The sequence below is a fragment of the Drosophila pseudoobscura genome, chromosome 4 (genome assembly GCF_009870125.1).
Source record: "Drosophila pseudoobscura strain MV-25-SWS-2005 chromosome 4, UCI_Dpse_MV25, whole genome shotgun sequence".
NCBI classification, from domain to species: domain Eukaryota; kingdom Metazoa; phylum Arthropoda; class Insecta; order Diptera; family Drosophilidae; genus Drosophila; species Drosophila pseudoobscura.
The window spans coordinates 22,508,780-22,529,439 of record NC_046681.1 but is presented as its reverse complement, the minus strand read 5'-3'; the positions used below and the strand labels follow the sequence as shown (position 1 = coordinate 22,529,439).

Below are 20,660 nucleotides of genomic sequence, written 5' to 3'. Positions count from 1 at the left end.
TACAGAAATGCCGAATCCACAGTAATCATTTCCCGGAACGGAACACACATACGCGTACGTGTGTACATATTCTCGCCCATTCTATATGTTATATTGAATCATGCACAAAAAGCTAACCTCCTGAATTCAACTAAACCTTTTTGCCAGCCCACACGCGTTGGCTTTAAGGTAGGCGTGGCTCTTGGCCCATTTGCAGACGTGGCAATTAATTAATGCTCATTAGTGGAGCCGAGGGTCCTGACAGGATGAATGAGAGAGAGAGAGAGGGAGAGAGGGGGAGTAGCATACACAGAGGGGCGAAGCATAAAATTTGATAAGCATTTAAGCATGTAACTCTGCACTTCCGCTTTTGGTGGGTGTCTGTCTGTCTGTCTGTATGGGTGTCGTCTGCATGTAAGTGTGTGCGTGTGTGAGAGACAGATAGGCATAAGAGAGACAGTCAACTAATGCACAGGCTGCAATGATTTATTATTAGGTAGCTAAATTATTCACGCGTCCGTCGGGAGGATGGAGGAGCCTCAGCAGCACTAGGGATACTGGAGAAACGGCAGGGTGGAGGGGGGGGAGGGGTGCAAATAAAGATTAATGATGGCATTGCCAGAATTTTTGCACGCCCCCGACCAACCTGTCAGGCCTGTCTATTTAACTGTCTAACCCAGCCCAGGGCCCTCTCTCGTTCTCGCTCGGGCTGTCTCTTGTTTTTGAAAGCTCTCCTTTGTGCAGATTTCCGCATCCATCGCGGAACATACTCATATTACATTACACATACAACACACAAGTCAGCATCGTCATCACCCCCAGCCAACGCCATCACCTCAGCCCCTGCCCCTGCCCTAGCCACTGCCATCGCCATCGCCATCATTGGGAGCGCCATTCAGTTGAGCGTGAAATTTATGCATACGTGTGTAGGTAGCAGGGCTACATATACACATATAAAGGTATATATATATAGTGCACATTGTACAGTGTATATCCATGGGCAAAGCAGCTTCCATCTGGTTTTTCGCAGTTGGTTTTTTGATCCACGATATGTTTCATTTACATTTTTCCCGTGAAAACTCGCTCTCTCTCTCTCTCTGGCTCGCTCTCTCTTGCGCTTCACCTTTGACGTTTTAGTCGCGGTTCATAATTCTCATTAGAGCTGAACCCGGCCAGAGGATAGGGCAGGTCCCTGGCTGGGGCTTGCGGCATTGGTCTGCCAGGGGAAGCTGCTGGTTTTCTGAATAGTTGAAAAATTCATTTAAAGATTTTAAAGTTAATTCATTGATGGCGTTGCGAAGCCAGCAAAGCGTAAATGCATATGGGAAATTGTATTAAAATTGATCAAAAATAGATTTATTATGAAAGCCAAAGCTAAGGCAGAAGAGTTCCCTGTCTTTTTGCTGTGACAATCTATCACTTCTGTCTATGAATGCCTGCATTTCTGTCAATGATTAATTTCGAAACATTTTGTTTACATTCTGTTGCAATTTCCTTTCATTTATCCTTTACATCCTGGTCCTTATTCTAGGCAATTTCCAATTTGTTTGCTTAACCAAAACATAATTTTCTTGCATTCCTTTTGTGTGTGTGTGTGTGTGTGTGTGTGTGTGATTATACCTTATTAGACCTTTCCCTTTTGACCAATTTGATTGCAAGCAGGACAAGAAATTCTTGAAGCACGAGTATATTGATAGTTTGGTAGTTCTCCACTCCCCTGATGCCACATCAAACAATAACAATAATTCATTGAATATTCGAATACGAGTAGGTAAACATAATTGAATATCATTTATGTTTATTACTTGTGGCCGCCCCCAATCGGCCTTTGATTCGAATGCTCATGATATGCTCGTACAATGACTGTCTGGGGAGCGGGCTCGGCTCCTCCTGTGCACTGTTTAGTAATCGATGCCTGGAACTGCATTATGCTGCAGCATACAAATACGGCCTACAAATACAATAAATGTCAATTAAAATCGAAAAGTGTTTTCATATTCCCAAACCCAACAAACAATAAGTGAGGCAAACATGTTGGCAATTTAGGCCAGGACTGGGACTTGGGCTCTCCATCTCCTTGACAGCAGCTGCCAGACCTGAGCCATGGCTGAGCTTTGTAATTTTAATTAAGTGGGAGAGAGATCAGGAGCAGGACAAGGCCCAGGCCCAGGCCCAAGTCCAGGACTTGGACTTGGACTCCTTGGAGTGCCCATTAAATATGCAGGCAGCTGGCCGAGCCTGATGATGATGGATAGTGGCAACTGACAGCAGCAGGCCAGGTCAGGATTTGTGGCCAGTGTGATAAGTGCACAGAGCAAAAAAAGAGCATATTTTTGCAGGATTTTGCGGCCTCAATAAGTCATACTCGTACATTTCAAATGATATTTCAACACCAAGCATTGCCTATAAAAACAATCACTTTTACATTACTTTATGATCATATTGGAAGGTCCATTATTCGAGAAATGTTGCATCGTTTCTCTGAGTGTGGCTGAAAGGCTAAACCAGTGCTGATAGATTCTCGGAAATCTTCACGAAAAAGTGCTGCTAAGTAAACTTAATTAAGTACTTATGAGTTGGTTGCCACAGCAAACATGCATATGACACCACAAGCCAAAGGAAGCACCACTAAAAGACAAAGAGTCCTTTGTTCTTCAGTTCATTTCGAGAGCCAAAAACAGGAGCTAACAAATTTCAACAATAAACTGCAAAAATGCATCAACTTCTTGCTGGTTTTGTTGTGCCCTTATAATGAGCTACCTCTCTGCGCCTCTCTTGCAGTTGTTGAACAAATTTCGTAAAGCTTTTTCAGTATGTAATACACTCTCTACACCCTACACAGATGAGACATATTTGATATGCAGCGACCTCCAACCCACTGCTGCCACGGCCCAGGCACTGGCACTGGCACTGGCACTGTTTATATATTTTGTTTGCCTCTTGTTCATTATGTATTTAATTATGCTTTTGTGCATTTTACAACACTCTACCGCTCTACACCCACGCATGCTTCCGAACACTAAGCCGCAAAAAAGTTGGACTAGTGGAGAAAAAGTTTCTAGAGCTGCAGCTCCAGCTCCACCTTCAGCCCCTCCTGCTCCTCCTTCTCTTTCCACCTAAATGTCATTAACAATTTCTGCAACGCCCCAACAACTTCAAACTTTACGTGTAAAATAATCAAATTATAGTTTAATATTTAATTAAATATTTGTGAAGCTTAGTAGTGCACTGCAGGTTACCCCTGCTCCTGCCCCACCTCTCCTCCTGCACCTGAATCCTGCTGTGTGTCTGGGGCTAGACGGTTTGGGGAGTGTGGGGTTTGGCATATCTCTCTTATGTGTACATTAATTAATTTTTGAATTAGTATTGGATGGAGACACTTATTAATGCACAATATAATTACTGAGTGACTGAATCTTCAAGACAATGGTTTGGCATTCCTTTTGGTTAATAGACTTAAGACATCTCCAGAAGTATTTCTTTAGAAATAAATTATGCTTTAGAGACTACGAAATAAAACAATAATGGCTTTTAAATACTTAATTCAGATAAAAAAGAATATTAAAAAAAGAATTAGTGTTTAAAGTACTGCAAAATTATACCGAAAATGAGTCGTTTTTAACTACTTATTTTATGTATTCTTTTTAAATCATTCTCTGATGTGAATGCACATTGAAAGATGGATAAATATTGCATACATAATTGAATTCATCCAAGAATTGTAATTACTGAGAACTTTAGTGCTATAATTGACCTTAAGAGGTGTTCGAAGTCAAGGAAAAGATTAAACGGACACTCAGTACCAATCTACACACAGTCCCTACGATCCCAACAGCCCACCTTTCAATGCTTTTGCCCCTGCAATCCGTGTGTAATTACATTATGCCCCACCAGTTTTGGTTATGAATGCAATTTTCCAGCTTCCGCTTTTCCGCTTCGCGGAAAATGTTTTGTGCGGTTTGTGCGTTACATAATTAGTGCGACTAGCGACTGCTTTTGTGCATATTGTGCAGGTGCTGGTGCTGGCGTAGTATTATTCGTGGCAGATCTGGCATATGGCCATTAGGCAAATCAATAAATATTTGATTATAATTGTTGATTTACAATTATTTGGTCGCACGGAATGAATAAACAACAAATTGCCGAGCAATTTGTTCGGCCTAAAAGTACAAATAAATATCAAATAAAATTATTTACGGAAACGACAATTGAAATTGATTTATTTGAAAGCAAATTTGCAACCAAAATCGGATGAAAATTGATGTTTAATTAGTGAAATACCATTTCTGTAAAATACCTTCAGCTAGGAATTCACAGTAAACTCTGGACCCAAATTAGTTAAAGTGGGAAACTATTATGTTGGAAACGGTTTGCCGGTCTGCCAGGCATTTCCTCTCTTGGTCTCAGAGATTGGGGGAATTTCCCTGGAAGCATTTTAAAAGATTCATTTGGTTTTGGGCGCCCCGAAGAGCTCCATTCCTTGGCAAGCCATAGACGGCGAGTGTATTCCCCAAAGTAGCTGCCACATGCCACATGCCACTGCCACTGCCACTCCCTCCACATACAACAGCAATTGCAGATTGCATTATTGGCCTTTGTTTGAGCCATTTTGTTGGCATGGTAGGGTCTCTCATTTGGTTTCGTTGTTTAGCCAATTCAATTATGCCCCGTCTGCTTTTGTTTGCTTTTGCTTTTGCTCCACTCCACTCCAAAAGGCCCTTCCTCCTACTCCAATAAGAATTTCCAGAGCCTGTGCCAGTGCCTGGGCCAGTGCCAGTGCCACTGCAGTGATGCCTATTACACACCTGTATGCACACATTTCTCGGCATTCAGTCACGCATAGGGCTCCCAGTACTCCCCTACGCCTACGTGAGCATTGACGGGGCAGCGAAATGAGTTTATAATAAGAATAATAATAATAATATGCTGGTGGCATAATGCATAAACATTTTGCCATTTATAAACGCCAGTCCTTACGGCAGGAGAGCAGGAGAGAACGCAGGACATACCGGCAACGACTGGGGCACGTAATGGAAACGAGTTAAAAAGTGTTGGCCCCCCACACACACACACTCACACAGGGAGAGAGGAACACACACACACGCACACATATGCAGTGCATAATTGTGTCTGGGGAAAGGGGAGGCGGTGTGGGGTCTGCGCCTGGGAGGCCTTTACATTTTCCACGTGCTTGGGGTGAAAATGAGTGGCACTAATTTGATATGACATGAAATTAAATTTAAATAATTAAACGAATGCCTTTTGTGCTACTTTTGTTCTACCGTTGCGCTGCGGGCTGTCTGCTTTTCCTAGCCCACTTTTCACATTTTGTTTTCAATTAATTTCGAATCAACACCAGCTCTGGGCCATCTTTAAAGGTTGATTAAGGAATTACATTAGTTATTGATGAGAACTTGAAACTATGGAAACTGTGTGCGTCTTAAACGTCTTCCCCCCGCTTAAATATAAATCCCATTGAACTATCGCCCGAAACGGGCAACAACCGCAGCAAATCAGCTCGTTTAATTTGAAAGCATTACGATATGTATCCATCGAATGCTGCTCAATGCTTAAATGGCGGCAATGAAAACAATTATGCGTACAATCAACGAGTTGTGTGCGATTATTGCCCCTCGGGGGCTTTGCATACTTTTCCGCGCTCGGTGACAATTTCCAATTAAAACAAAAGCTGGTCGTATTTACTTAATGTGCTTTTCAATATATTTAAACAACTATGACAAGTATGTGGCCATGCATTCCACGCCCCCGAGGATACAGGACACTCACAGACTTCGAGTGAGAAATAGTTAATGAAAAATTTCGAATCAAAACCAATAATTCAATAGAGAGACTTCAGCGAGACAATGGCAATGGAAGTGAAGTATTGTGCTTGTCAGACTATAGATTTAATTAATGTTAACACGACGACTTTGACATGCACACAATACAAATAGTTCGAGCCCACACTCACACTCACTCAAACACATTCAGAAGGAGGAGGGCGGCATTCATTCCGGCTGCACTTGGCTCTGTGGATGACTGACAAATTGAAATGGTTGCCCGTTTGACTAAGTGACTGACTTTGCCTCAGACTACAATACACTCCATACTTATACATATATATATATAGAGAGTACTCCTACGCAGCAATGCATTTGTGTGCGAGTGCTCAAGCATTTGCTTAATGTCTATTGTTGTACACACACTTTGGTATACGAGTATGGATAGTCAGGCGTATGCGTGTGAGAGGTTGTCATGTCTGGGCTATGCAGCTGCCATTTGGTTTGTTGGCACTCTAGTTGACTGGCTGGGTTTATTGTAAACATGTGTGCTAACAACTCCAAACCCCAGCACAGGCAGTCGGTCCATCTCTAGACGTTCAAGACAATACCAGAGACACACTGTCTTTACTCTCTGGGCCATTAAATAGTGATTTCGCATGTGAAGTTCTTGTTCCAGAAGTTTAGCAGCAACTAACCGGAAAATCTCTTAAAGTGTGCCAGATCCATCTACGACTCGTATATGCACTCAATTTAAGCAAAATGTCTAGGCAAAGTAGTTTAGTTATAAGTATAAAACAAGCTGGCACACTTTCAACACTAAGTCCATGCAGTGTTGCAAAACATCGCCTTGGCGTTGCCACATTATATCCTAATCGAAAGATGATAGCATTTTCCTAAGCCCCCAGTAATACCCACTTTAAGCCTCTTCGAAATGTCCTTGTATCTACCACCGACTCCCGACTTCCCTTCGATCCACGAGCCATAAAGTTCCACTCTGCTAATTCGCTGTGATTCGCTTTCATAACTTTATGTGTGTGCCATAAATTGTTCGGCAGAGCCCCTAAATTAATTGCCACTGACTTTTTAATTAACTAAAACTTAATTGTTCTCCCTGCTCCCCCAACCCCCCCCACTGTCCCGGTCAGCCGCATCTACCCGCACCGAAAATTCTGTGTTGCTGCTGTTTTTGTGTTGGCCACGCGCTGGCTTTTGTATTAATAGCTCGTAAATATAAATTTCCAGAAAACAAAAAACTAATTGGTTTATTTGTCTGGCGTATTTGGCATAAAATTCGGTGGCAGCAACAGAAATTTGCACGCTGCATGTGTTTTCGCCCCACAATTAAAGAGAGAGCGGGAAATGTTGGAAAATCCCAGCCAAAAATTCATAGCATATGAGTAATGGGGAAAAACTTTAGCCGGTCCGATCGATTTTCGCTTTGCTTTAAATTCCCTTTGGGTCAGATTTTTCATACGATTTTTTCAATTTCATATTGCGGACTTTTCCGCAGTTTTCCACCAGTTTTCTGCTGATGTCATTGCGAGCCACGAAAGTTTTACTATTATTGCCGTTCGGTTTTATTGCTGACTAAAGCAAAGTGTGCTGTCATTTATCGATTTTATAGCAACCCCTACTCCACTCCACTCCACTCCATTCCACTCCACTCCACATCCTCATCACACATCACCCACTCAATGGATGCCGTGCCTTATCGCAGTGCCATATCTATATGGACAACGCCTCTGTTTGATTTGCACGCATTAAACTGTAATCTGGTCAAGGTTTATATTATGGTATTGTTGCTCATGCACATGGTTCTGGCCCTCTGGCTGGATCGTTTCATCTGGCTTTTGTTTATAGTACGAGTATCTCGATGCCAATCCATTTGCCAATTTCCATTCCATTCCCCCCATTCGATCCCAATTTTTAATGCGCCACGCAAAACATTTTGATTGATAGTTCGAATCTATGACTCAACCGAGGAATGCCAATGTACGTGTACGTACACGCGAGATCTGCATAATCTCGGATGAGGGATAGACAGTGCGTGACATGGCTGTAAGTCAAGAAGGTACTCAAGTACTTAGATAGGCGTATTGAATGAGAAGAATAGTCATTAGATCTATCTATGGTTGTAGAGAGCTGAAAAATTATAAAAAAAGATCCAACTATCTTATTGATATTGATCCCATTGTATTACACAAAATATACAACATTAAGCTTAATTGTTTTTCATGATATTCTTTCACAGATTTCTTTCGTACTCAAATGATATTAGTTCCTTGATATATCTCCCCCCTCCCATTATTCAGCTATCTTGCAGGTGATTTGTTAAAAGTTCTCTTCATGCAATTGTTCTACCTTTTTGAAACGAACTGTACTGAATTTTATGGCACATCCGTTGGGGGCATTGTTTATCTATGAAAATTCTTTGAAGTACTTAGTTTTTCGAACGATCCTCAAGTGAGATCTGAAAGAATTCCAAACCCAAGATATAAATCGGAAAATATATCTATAGAGAATACATTTTTGCGGCGAAACATTAATCACTGAAGAATTTTCCAGCGAATTTTCTCGGATTTCATTCATTTCCTTAACGCATTCATGCCTTATCCAAATTTCAGCTGAAACCCAAACCGCATTGAAAACACACAAAATCCAAGTTATTTTCATCTCGTTTCTTATTGGTTCCTTTTCTTCGCTTCGCTTTCATCTACCCATTCCAGTCCAATTTTTGTGCTATATGTTTCTCTATGTATATTGGACATTGAATCGATCAAAAATACATGCTCTTTTTTGTTGTCACATTTAAAAAAATAATTCCATTACAGTTACAACAATATATGTGTGTGTGTGTGTGTTCTGTGTGTCTGTTCTAATGCATAAATGCGAAAATACAGGAAAATTATTATACAATCATATCCTTATGAGTGTATGTGTGTGTATGTTTTCTATAAATAAATAATATATAAAGTTGGTTCTCTTCATTCATTCCCCTGAAGTTGTTCTCACTTTGTGTGTGTGTGTGTGTGTGTGTTGCAATAAATATTCTCTTTTTAACATGAATAAAAAATAAAGTTCCGCCAACAGTTTTCATACCGGAAAAACAATGCGTCTTCCATTTACAACAGTACATAACATTCATATATATGTATATATGTATAAATAGATTCCATATATGTGTAGGTATTTGTGTAGTTAGATATATATCAACAATTGCCCAGGTAGCAAGTTCTTTAAGAGTAAACGTAATAATAATAATCTATAGATGTATAAATATAAATGGTAATCGTAATAGTTTCCACTCCTCATCACTCTCTTCTCGTCATCACTCTCTTCTCATTGCTCTCTCCTCTCATATCATATCATCGTAACAACAACAACTAGGGTTTCACAAATGGCACATACAGTTCAGATCAATAGGCATATAGTAGGTATATATATAGGTAGTATATATGTATAGGATATAGAGTTTAGGTATATAGTTTCTTTGTTTTGTTTTTGTTTTATGGTCCAGCCAGAAGTGTGGCTCGCGGACCTCTTGAAAAACCGAAAGAAAAACAAGTAAAAAGTGCACTCGTTTTTTCTCAGCGGGCGTGAAATTTCATTTCGATGCTCGGGAAAAGTGAGTTAACAAAATGGTTTCGGTTTTCGGTTTCAGTTTCAGTTTCCGTTTCGGTTTGTGGACAACAAAATACTCAGTATTATTGCTTTAAGGCGGTGCCAAAAACCCTACGCGAAGGTGGAGGCATCAAATGTGGACCACTTGTTCAAGTATTTCATCATTTTTAACCATTAAAGCATCCTGAGCAGGGTCGCTCCCTCTGCTGCTGCTTGGATGGAGCGCCCAAAAATAACCAAAAAGTCGCGTACAACTTTTTGCACGACCGATCAGTCCTTCTTGTTGAGAAAGTGCAGGACGTAGTGCAGTACCAGATCGTAGCAGTACTTGTACTCGGTCATATTCTCGACGAGCTGCGGCCTGTGACGGCGCACCGTTTTGACGGCCTGAAAGACATCGACCTCCCCGTGCTGGATGACCTGCTCGATGCACGCATTCGCGGCACAGTAGACACCGGCCCGACTGCGACCATCGGGCGAGACAACGCAGACGGGGCCGTAGTCGACCTTGTTCCGCCAGATCTCCACCATGTTCATCAGGTACACCAGGGAGTTCGTGGAGCTGGGCACCTTGTGGCCCATCGGCCAGCAGGTCAGCTGGAACAGCTGGACGGTTCGGGTGGGCGCCTTCACGCCGGCCATCATCTCCGTGAGCGAGACGATCTTCTTGTTGATCTTGAACTCCCACTGCTTGATGTTCGTGTAGCTCTTCGACATTACGTAGTGCACGGAGAACACGGGGCCGTACTTCTCCATCTTGGACTTGTTCGGCCAGAAGGAGGGATACGACTGCGACTGGGAGGGCGGCTGGCACAGCACCACCACCGCGGAGCACTCCTGGTCGTATACCAGGGACCAGAACTCACCCAGGGTGTGCTTCATGGGCCACTCGGTGACGATGTACTCGCGGGGCTTCGTATATCCGTCGACGAACACCGAGTTGATGTAGTCCGTGAAGGCGTTGCCCTGGAAGGAGGTGAGGTATGGCCGGAAGTTGTCCGGCGGCACGCACAGCACGTCCCTGTTCTTCTCTCTGTTGTCGGCGCGATGGCCGCCAGCACAGTCCCCGATGGTGAATCTCGGCGTCTGCTTGCAGATCTGATCGTACTCCATTTGGTACTCGTTCAGCTTGGTCCCGGAATTGCGGCGGGCCTTGGCCTTCAGCCGATCCGAGAGCTCGGAGACGGGGAACCAGGTCTTGCCGCAGATAATGTGCTCCTCCAGGGTGTCGTAGATGAACTTGTACTGCTCCACATTCTCCACGAGACCCTTCCGCGATTGCCTCAGTTTCTTGAGGTAGCCGAAGACATTGAAGCACTCCTCCTCCTCGGCCAGTTCCAGATTGGCATCGATGGACATGTAGACGCCAGAGCGACCGCCGCCATCGCTGCAGTGGACCAGAATGGGTCCCCGCATGTCGTCCTCGTCCTTGATGATGTTACCCACGACCAGGCGCACCCTCCGGCGGAACTCCAGCAGGGCGTTGGAGAAGGGACACGAGTGGGAGTACCATTCCGTGTAGTGGAACTGCAGGATCAGCCGCTCGTCACAGACCTCGCCCTGCTCGTTCTTCTTGTAGAGCCGAAAGGTGCGAATGTGGAAGTTGGCCAGCTGCTCCTCCCTCACGATGTTGATGTGAATGTCGCCGTACGTCTCGTGCACCTCCATGTTGGCCGGCCAGTACTGGTGGCACATCACCTTGGCGAAGTCAAAGGTCTTGGTGAGCATCACGATGGCGCTGATGTTCTCCTGCCAGACCATGCGCCAGTAGGCGACCACTGTCTCGAGGACCGGTCCCTGGGTCACAATGTAGGCGTTCGGCTTGAGCAGACTGTCCACATAGGAGGCATTCACATAGTCCGAGTCCTGCAGTCCGCCCACCTTCTCCAGCACCACCCGATTGTAGTCGTATGGAATGCACTTGGGATTCTGGTTCTTCTCCTGGTTGTTCTTCTTCATCGCATGCCGACAGGTGTTCGACTCCACCTTGGCGGCTGTCTGGAACTCCAGCTTGTAGAGCACTGGGAACTTGCGGCGCAGATCGCACAGTTTGAGGAAGTGGCGTATATCGATGGGTCCGTTGGGTATCGTCTTCGAGAGGCTGTTGTTCTCGTCGCGGGCTTCCAGCTTTATCCGCTCGAACGAGAGCAGGCCGCTGTTCAGCATGCTCAGCTTTATCGTGTTCGGTATGGAGACAATGGCGCGGCTCTTGCGCTGCTGCTTCTCGACGTCATCGTACCGTGCAGATGACCTCGACCTGTGCTTGCTCTGCTTCCCCCCTGCGCCCCCAGCTCCGCCTGCTGTTGTGGCTGCTGTCATGGCTGCTGCTGCTTGTGCTGCTTCTTCGCAGTTGTTCTCTGTAGAAGCTTCTGCTTCTGCGGCTGCTGCTACTGCCTCTGACTCTGGTGACGCTGGTGCCCCTGCCTCTTGCCCTGCCACAAGCTGCTGCGTTGTCATCATCAATCACGATGCGGTGGCGAGGGTGTGCGTGGTGGTTCGTATAGGAGGAGGAAGTAGTCGATTAGTCCACTTGGCTCTTCATTTTGTCGGTGTTAGTACGGCTGGGGTTAGTAGTAATCGTTAGCTATTTGTTCACCTTTTCGCAATGGCAATGCGTTCCCGTTCGAAATACGATAGATATTTGGCCAGCAGGAATTTCGAATTTCGTGGTTGATTTTCTTGTGTGTTTCCTCTGTGTATCGCTCGCTGTGTATTTTGTGTATTCGTTTCGCTTTTATTTTCCTATTCTCTGCTTCCTTCTTTCTGGCTTTTCTCTTTTCTCTGTGGTCGTTCTCCACTACACTTCACAACTGCCACGGAGGTCTAGGTACAATTCTGGCAGCTGCCTCGTTGGGGCGAATTTCGTTCGTCGACTGAACCACAGTCCCCCACAAAGACACGAACCGAGCCGCATCTCAGCCATCCGATGGCATTTCCACCACACCACGAGCCCCACTCGGAGTGGCATTTTCGGGGCAAAATCCGGCAGCGAGAGAGCCACCAGAGCGGCCAGCGAGCGAGGAGAGTGCGTTTTCACCATGGCCCATGTGACCAACTGTGTCTGTGGCGCCTCTCGGGTGGGTGGGTGCCAGCGACGGGTATTTTTAGCGAGCGCGGGCGGACACTGTCGTTAAGTGGGGACACAGTGGCACCATCAGCCATGAAATGTCGGCTGCTCAAGGAGTATTTTTCACTTTGAATATCCCGCAGAACAAATTTACATATTTCTTGGTAAGATATGGCCCCAACAGTAGGGCTAGAAATATGCTTTCAAGCCTCGATTCGCATGTGACTTCGTGCCTTGAGGAATTGGTATATATCCCCGAAATAGTCCTTAAAATTATAGCATTTACCATCATCTGGAATTATCTTTTCTTTCTTTCCTCTTCCAGCACTTATCGTTGATTCTTTAAGCAGTCCTTTAGCATAAATAATTACTAAGTATATCTTTCCATGGCATGTCTACCACTTTCCTTGTGCCTGGTCCCACTGTGCCATTCACCTTATAGTATGAATGAAAATTTCGATTTTCCCATTGCCTGGTCGTTTTACTGACGCGGCGAAAGATTTCCCATTTCGATTCCACCTCTTGCGCTCTTCCTATCTCTCGCTTTTCTTCGCTCTCTCTTCCCAAATTTAGGCACTCTCTCGGCGCCTGCGCAGGGTAGAGTTTTTCACTTTTCATTTTCGTATTTTGTTCGGCGGCATCTATTGTTTTGAGAATGTGTAATTGAAAATTCCGCAGGTTAAATGAGGAAGTGACGCTGAGCTGATTTCGGGCTGGTATTTTCCATATTTAATTGGCAGGGCAGGGCAGGGCGCTAGTCCAGAAAAACAGATGACAGACGCAAACATCCGAGGAATATATCATTGCTTTTTATGCATAAACAATCAAAATATTCCCCATTTGAGGACGGGAATGGCCTCAGTAAATTTTGCATACATTTCCTGCCTCGAATCAACAGCTGCGGCAAATGGTTTGGTTTGTTGTTCTTTAAATTTTGCACTTTTGTTGCTACAAATTGTAGGTTTTCTCTGCGTATTCGTGTGGCTGTGCTTGTGCACATTTTATTTCCGCATGCACTTTGTCTGTCGCTGCGTTTCACTGTAAATAGCATTTGGCACTAGCCCACAGCCAAAGAGGAAGCGGACGGCGGCCAGAGGCCCGTCAAGATGTGCCATGAAGAACACCCAAAAAAAAACCAAAAAAAAGGATCGATCTGTGTCACCGAAACATGGGATACTCTTTTAGTTATGTCTATCTTTAGTTCTTAGAAAGAATTGTGTTCCTTGGCACTGAACAGATCGGTGCTCGGATCAGCTATACCCCATCGTAACGTAAAGGGTATGAAAACACACTGTCGGATTGCGTTGTAATCATGTTTGAACATCATCATGACGGGGAAATTTCGAATTTCAAAATAATTACACAGCCAGAGTCTGAGAAGAGAACGGAAATATTGTAATTGCTTGTGCAGGCTGTTGTTGGGTGGAAATTCGGATCAAAATGCGTTTGTCTCGAGTGGCCTTGATGTTTGACAGAATCAAGTTTGATGACCTCCTTCTCTCATGTAGATTGCGCACAATTTTTCGAATGGAAATTCAAGATCAGACACGTCTTTACGGCCTATAGACTCCTCTTTCCCCTTGGCTGTCATCCAATTACTCAATCCCATTTTGTTAGTCATGAAATCGATGCCGGGGAGCTCTCACAAATTCCGTTTAGAGCAATTTATAATATCCATAATGGTTGCAAGTATTCCTCGGCTGGTTGGCCGCTGCTTATGGGCCATTAGTTCTGGTTGGACCACAGAAACCGCTGGATAGTCGGTCGTGGGGGCCTAATTTAATATATATGATCCTGTGCTCAGGTCACACGAAAATCCCGCAGCAAAGCCGACCGGCAATTGTAAACTGTAGTAGGCACCTAATTTGAGAACTGTTGAACCATTTGGAGGGCAGGGCACAAGGCACAAAGCACGGGTGGCACGGTGCCACCCACAGCAAGGGCACTTAAGTACATAACTGCCTTGCCTTGCCCGCCCACCATATTTCCCCTCCTCTCCTCCCCCCACCGACACCCTGCACATGTTTATGGCCAGGCTAACAAAGCGTTGACTGCGGTTGACCGTAGTTACAATGAAGTTGAGCGGGGTGCTCGAAAGGACGTATCATCAGCGACCAAATCCCCGTGTAAGCCGGCGACTGACAGAGGCACAGGCCAGAGGACAGAGGACAGAGGACAGAGCACAGAGGACCCACGCAACACACAGGACCCTCTGCGCCGACGGACCGACCGTTCAACTAATTAGCATTAAATCAGGTGTAACAAGAACAAGAGACGAGGAGGCACCGAAAGAGACTTACCTTCCCGAAGAGGGTGAGTCCGCCATGTTTCATATTGAAGGTCGGTGCGTCCGCATAACTCGAGTCGGCCCAGGGCGTGTGGCAAGTGGAGGTGAGTGTCATGTAGCGCACTCCGATCGCATAGAGAGTGCGTAGAACGGCCAGAGAGCCGCCCAGGGAGTGGCCGCCCTCGACGCCAGTCAGCGAGCAGACCTGTTGGTTCTTGTGGGCATCAATGATGTCTGCAAACGAAAGAAGATGGTACGGAACGGGATTTAAAATATATTTCTCTCTACATGTATTTATTATGCTGATTGGAAGTGACAGTGTTTCAGCTGGAGTTCTGTGCGGTTTAAAACTTGGCTCTTGCCATAAGTAACATTTGTTGTTTCTGGTTATGGTCTGGTGTGGTCTGGTTTGGTCTGGTTTGGTCTGGTCTGTCATTCGCTCGAATGCCCCCATTGAGCACTACTCACACTGCGGATGCGGTTAGTCTTTGGTGTCAGTCTCCAAGTATCCCAGTATCCCAGTGGTGCTCCATCTGTCAGTTTATCCTTTCTGTTTTGTGGATTCCCAGTCCCAGTCCCAGTCCCAATGTCCAGTAAAACAAAACATTTCGCTGTGCCATGCAATATTTACGCTTGTCTTGGCCAGAACCAAAACCAGAGGGACAGAGACAGAGACAGAGACAGGGCCCACAAGCAGCTTTGATCTGTTTCTTGACATTCTATTTTGTTGCCAAGGCACTTGTCAAAATACTTGAACATTGTTCGTTCCTCGTCCATTCATTTATTATTGTTTTTAGCCAGCAAAGCTTGAACAATGTTTGCTTAAATTTTGCTACTTGGCCAAGTTCTATGTGTGTGTGTGTGTATGTGTGTGTGTGTTTGTTTCGAGTGGAGTGCTGGGCCAAAAACTTTTAATGGCTTCAAATAATAATTTTCCTTTGACATTTTTCCAGAGTTTTTCAAGTGCATCAAAGTGTCGTTGATGAATATGAATATGTTTGGACGGCCTTCTGACCTTTTTCGAATATTAAAGAAATATTATTGGGTGAGCGGCATTCCATTTAGATACTCGTATCAGCATATCCATTTCGATTTATCTGCAAATAAGTGGGGAAGCTTGTTTTTCTCCAGAGGGAATGGGAGCCCACTCTGGGGGTCGATTATAATTTGTTGCAGGCTATTCAAATCAAGCATTTTGTGTGCCAGCCAATTTTGATAACATTTCGAATGTGTCGCACACAAAAGGGAAATCGGGTTAATAAATTTTCCCCACATAACGAACGGGCAAACGGCAAACGGCAAACAGCCCTATTTCCTGTGAGACCCCAAAACGAACTGAGAAACGATAATCGGGAAAGGGGGAACGGGCGAAAGGGGGCACGGGAGAACAGGCAATGGCACTCCAAGACACAGGACGCAGGATTCGCTGGCAATAAGCAAATAAGCTCTGCAAAATCAAAAGCAATGGAGGCCAAGGAAACGGGAATTGTGCTCCAATGTTGGCTCTGGCTCTGGGGCTGGTTCTCCATTGTTGCTGGCAAAACCAAATACCTGCCACAAAAACCTGGTCGATGTCGGAAACGTCGTTGCCGTAAAACCCTAAAATATGGAGCAAATAAACAAATGTTCGGGCAGGACCAATACTTAGGGGATGGGACGGTGGAGAGGAATGATTCCTTCTTGCCATTTCTCTGGGATGCCACTGCTTCCACAGCCATTGCGGCACAGTCGAGGCAACTCAAAGGCACTAAAATGCGCCACGTGAGCTGAAGTTCAATTCCGGGGCAGGGACTACGACTCGGTCGCTCGCTCGCTCGCTCTTTGGTGCTGCATGTAATTGTCTGTGACTTCGGCCGGAGCGGAGCGTAGCGGACCGGAGTTCTGGTGACCAGGGCCGTAATGTATAATAGATGGCCCCAATGTATCGGATGCGAATTGAGGCAATACTCATAGCACACAGAGAGCGGCTCCACTCCTCTCCACCAATACGTTTCAAAATGAAAATCCCAACCAAATGCCACTTGACGCAATAAACCAAAAGCAATGGCAACAGCCACAGCAGCAGCAGCCCCAACAGCCCCAATAGTGGCAGTGGCAGAAGAAGCTTTACAAAAGGGTAACAATGAAAGGGCAGTGAATGGGAGAGGATAGTGGCATGTTGGATACCCTGAAGATGCTGAGGAAAAGGACTGAATAGTTGGAGGTGCTAAAGCATTCATTCTGTAAAAGGTAGAGGATTGCATCTACATGAAGTATCATGGAATCTATATATCTATTATATCTTTCATTATTTTCAATATTTTTCAATATCTGTCCATTATATCTGTCCATTAGCATAGCAAATATCTCGTCGTATGATCTATTCCATATTTCATTTCGTTTCTATCTTTCTCTCTTTCTATCTCAATCTGTTTATTACATATTTTCTATCCAAATCATTCTAGCCTTAATATCGTCTGTATATTCTATCGTTTATCATGTTCCCTAGTCCATAATTTCTTCACCATAATATCCCTATTCTCTAAGACCTCTGCTTCTCACTGCTTTCCCCATACCCCATTCGGAAAGAGCATTGAAGTGTACAGCTTGATGCGACCAAATACCTCTTTCGATCCTTATTTTTCTTTCTGCTGCAGCAGAATGCAATTTTCTCAATATCCTTTTCTCGGACTCTTGATGGGGGGGATGGTGGTTATGTCGGTGGAGGTGGAGGTGGAGTGGCAGTGTAAATTGAGGTTTACACTTTTGAAGGTGAAAATTGAAAATTGCAAATAAAAACGATTCTCACATTTGGAGAGTGAGCAAAGCACAGGAGTGGCGTGTGAAGGAGGGGGGGCGAGTGTGAGTGTGAGTGAGAGTGAGAGGCAGATGTAAAGTAGCAGCAGAACGCTGGCAGGTGACAGGACAGGAAAGGACACTGCCACTAGGATATACTTCGAGGTGGAGCTTTGTGTCTCGTCTGGGAGAATGCTGTTGGGTTTATGGAGCGCGATTGTAACGCTCATTTGTTTAGTCGAGAGTGGGACCAGTACTTCGACCAGGACTTCAACTCCCGCTCGGACACGGACCAGTGCCAGGACTTGGTTTCGTATTCGGAGTGAGTGACGGGGCACGTCACTCGTCGCGTTGTGTTTCGGTTCGTTAGCTTTGCATTTTTTACAATCACATTGGCAGGGACCAGCGGCAGCTGGAAAGGACTACCCCCGGCAGGGTATGTGTGTGGCAGTGTGGCACGCCCTGCTGCATTTGCTCAATAGTCACTTGGATTCGCATTTTATTTACACGACATGTGAGCGAGGAGGAGCCAGGGGGAGCCAGGAGGAGCCAGGGGGAGCCAGGAGGAGGACACACAACAATTTCAACTGAATTTATTTGCAGTAGTTAAAATAAAATGTTGTGTTTTATTTTATTCAACAGCAGCTGGGATTTCAAAGGAAGACCAATGCAGGTTGTTTTGTTTTCGAGCAACTTTTTATTTTCGCACTCTGTTGTACTTTCTTTAGCTCTTGTTCAAAGTCAAAGGACTTTGGTTGATTTCTGTTCTGCTTTTGGGTCTTTGAACTAGAACGAGTTTGTTTTGGGTGCAAAATCCTCAAAGGCGATGGCATGTGATCAAAAAAAGGTTTTATTTAGCACATATCTGCTCTGGTTATCCTCTGGATACTGATAGTGTAATGGATGGATGTTCTAATTGTCTCAAGTAAATGCAAATTTTGGATCAATCATCGGGCATAAGAAATCTGCAGATAAAAAACCAATGCCAATGCTGTCACCCCCTTTCCATTTCCATTTCCCCTTTCAGACACTTCCTTTATCTGTTGGCCATTTTCTCTACCATTCTTTTATGCTTCTCTCCATTGCTCTTCTTTATGGGGTTTTCTTTTTTTTCCCTCGACTAGTAGAGTCCTCCAATTTTAATCAAATTTATTGCTCAATTTGCCACTTCACTCGCTTCATTCAATCCAATTTCCGTTGCGAACAAAAAGAAAAAACCGCATCAATTAAGAGAAATTTTTATGCTGACTGCGAAAGAGACATCAGACGTCCCAGAAGATTGGCAAATTGTTCACTTTTCTGTTTGCTGCTCAGTGTTTTTGGGGGAAAGCTGCACATTTTCTTTGGGATCTGCGCACCTTTCATCGGAGGAAAACACATGCAAATGCCATTTCATCCGCTCCGTAATCCATTCGATCCTTTGTAGTACTCCACTCGATTCGCTGTTCAATATTTGTTGCGGCTAAAAGTTTTCCTGTTTTATATTTCTTGTTATTTTGTCTTCAGCCATGATTTATTGACATTTCCATTTATGGCTACGTAAATGTTTCAACGCAAACGCCGGAAGCGATTTGTTGGTTATGCTTTCAGTTTTCGTTTTCGTTTCCCTTTCAGTTTTCCTTTGGCCGTTTTCCTGTGCATGCAGCAGCAATACAAAAAATATGGCCAAGACTCGACTCAGGCTCGAGTGAAAAATGGCCCAGGCAGAGGCAGAGGGAGTGCAAATCAAAATGCAAAACGGAAAACAAACAGGGAAACGCAACACAAATGCTGGCCGGGGAGTCGAAGCATAAGTCAGAAGTTGCTACTTCTGCAATTTCTGTGCTTTTGTGCAGCTTTGCGATACCCTTGAAGAGGGTATAATGTTCCTCCCAGATGATGGATATGCAGAACAGGAGGTGATTTTGAGCCTCTAGAGGATACAGTGGACTCGGCGTCAGTCAGTGTTCAAGTTCAAGTGAAGGGAGCCTTCTTGTTTCATGGACCTTTCTCTTAGCTTCAGATCTGATGCTGAAGACACTGCTGGTGCTCTCAGGGTATCTACAGTTTCGGCACCCAAATCTATAGTTCTTGTTCCATGTTCTGTTTGCTATTTGGCAAGTGCTCTTGCGGCTGACTTACAAAGAAATATGGACTGTTTTTCTTCGCTTAAACGAGGCCTCTCCGGTGCGGCAACTATGTAGGTGAGTGCAGCGTATCAAAGGAAATGGTGCAAAAATATGGCACGCGGTAAGCAGCTGCCTCAAGGGCCGTCGCCGCCGCTGCGGACTCCTGCCACTGCTACTGCCACAGTTGCAGCGACTGCTTTTTGGTAGTCGGCCAAGATACTTTTCAACAACTTTGCCAAAGACTCGCGAGTCAAAGTTTTCCGGCATAGCTTTCGTCTTCCCCCCCCCACCAAAAAAAAAACCAAACACAAGAGTGCAAAACGAACAACTCGAATGCCTGGCATACTTTCCTTGCCTTTCCGTTCAGTTTCGGTTTAGGTCTGGTTTGGGGAAACTTTCGGGGAATGTTTTTTTTTGTATGCCCACGCGGCGTATGTGTGATATTTGGCTGACTGTTGACTTACCCTGCGCCGAGGTGCACGTGGTTAACTGCGGGGAGTACCGATCCGTGAGGCGCTTGATCACATCAATCTGCTCCAAAGTGAGCTGCACAGCATCCCGATGCTGGGCCTCGCAGGGCACATATGCGGCCCAGAACTGGAAAAGAGAAACAGATTGGAAATCATTAGAATGAAAGAATATTTTGAGGAATATTTTCACATTGATGGGAATATTGTAAGCTTTACTTATGGGCTATATAACCCTATAACCTATGGCAAAGACTAAGCAATACCCACAGTCTCTTGCGAGGCGCTCTAAAGACTTACATTTCGGTATAAGAAATCCAACAATAAAGTACACGGTCTTTGGGAACCATAAAATGTAACCCAAGAGAGAACTAAAGACCCAGAACTCCGCGTACCAGCACCACGAAGCCTCGAATGTGTTGCCTGTTGCAATATCTTTGTATTTTATAGTGTTTTCCGATAGTATCTACAAACAGAACTTAAGTAACCCTACTTTGAAGTTCGCTTCTTAAGTCAGTGATATTTATTATCCGCAGCACCTTTTCTTTTTCTTCAAAAACTTTTTTGTTAATT

At 44.7% G+C, this 20,660-nt stretch overlaps 2 protein-coding genes across 4 annotated transcripts in view; both read right to left on the bottom strand.

The window, feature by feature from the left end:
• The window catches only part of LOC4817320 (protein naked cuticle), a 55,763-nt gene that overhangs the window by 14,926 nt on the left and 20,177 nt on the right, over positions 1–20,660 (bottom strand). Inside the window, exons 6-7 of the mRNA XM_033379492.1 lie at positions 20,085–20,217; positions 14,751–14,971 (exon numbers count right to left, since the gene is read on the bottom strand). Of these exons, the coding sequence (XP_033235383.1) occupies positions 14,751–14,971; positions 20,085–20,217 (354 nt within the window). The remainder of the gene's footprint in view (positions 1–14,750; positions 14,972–20,084; positions 20,218–20,660) is intronic.
• Positions 8,426–12,291, bottom strand: Ptp36E (protein tyrosine phosphatase 36E). Of its 3 annotated transcripts, none has more exons than XM_015180590.2 (2): positions 11,980–12,291; positions 8,426–11,825 (listed from the first exon to the last, which is right to left on the bottom strand). In XM_015180590.2, exon 2 carries the CDS (start codon positions 11,700–11,702, stop codon positions 9,654–9,656), a length of 2,049 nt encoding a protein of 682 aa, XP_015036076.1. In that variant the 5' UTR covers positions 11,703–11,825; positions 11,980–12,291; the 3' UTR covers positions 8,426–9,653. The 3 variants fall into 3 exon arrangements, with proteins under 3 accessions (XP_015036076.1, XP_033235384.1, XP_015036075.2); XM_033379493.1 differs by having other exon boundaries at positions 8,426–11,828; positions 11,980–12,117; XM_015180589.2 differs by having other exon boundaries at positions 8,426–12,291.

Coding starts and splice junctions, on each gene's coding strand:
- Ptp36E (XM_015180589.2), bottom strand. CDS start 11,843: ATGATGACAACGCAGCAGCTTGTGGCAGGGCAAGAGGCAGGGGCACCA.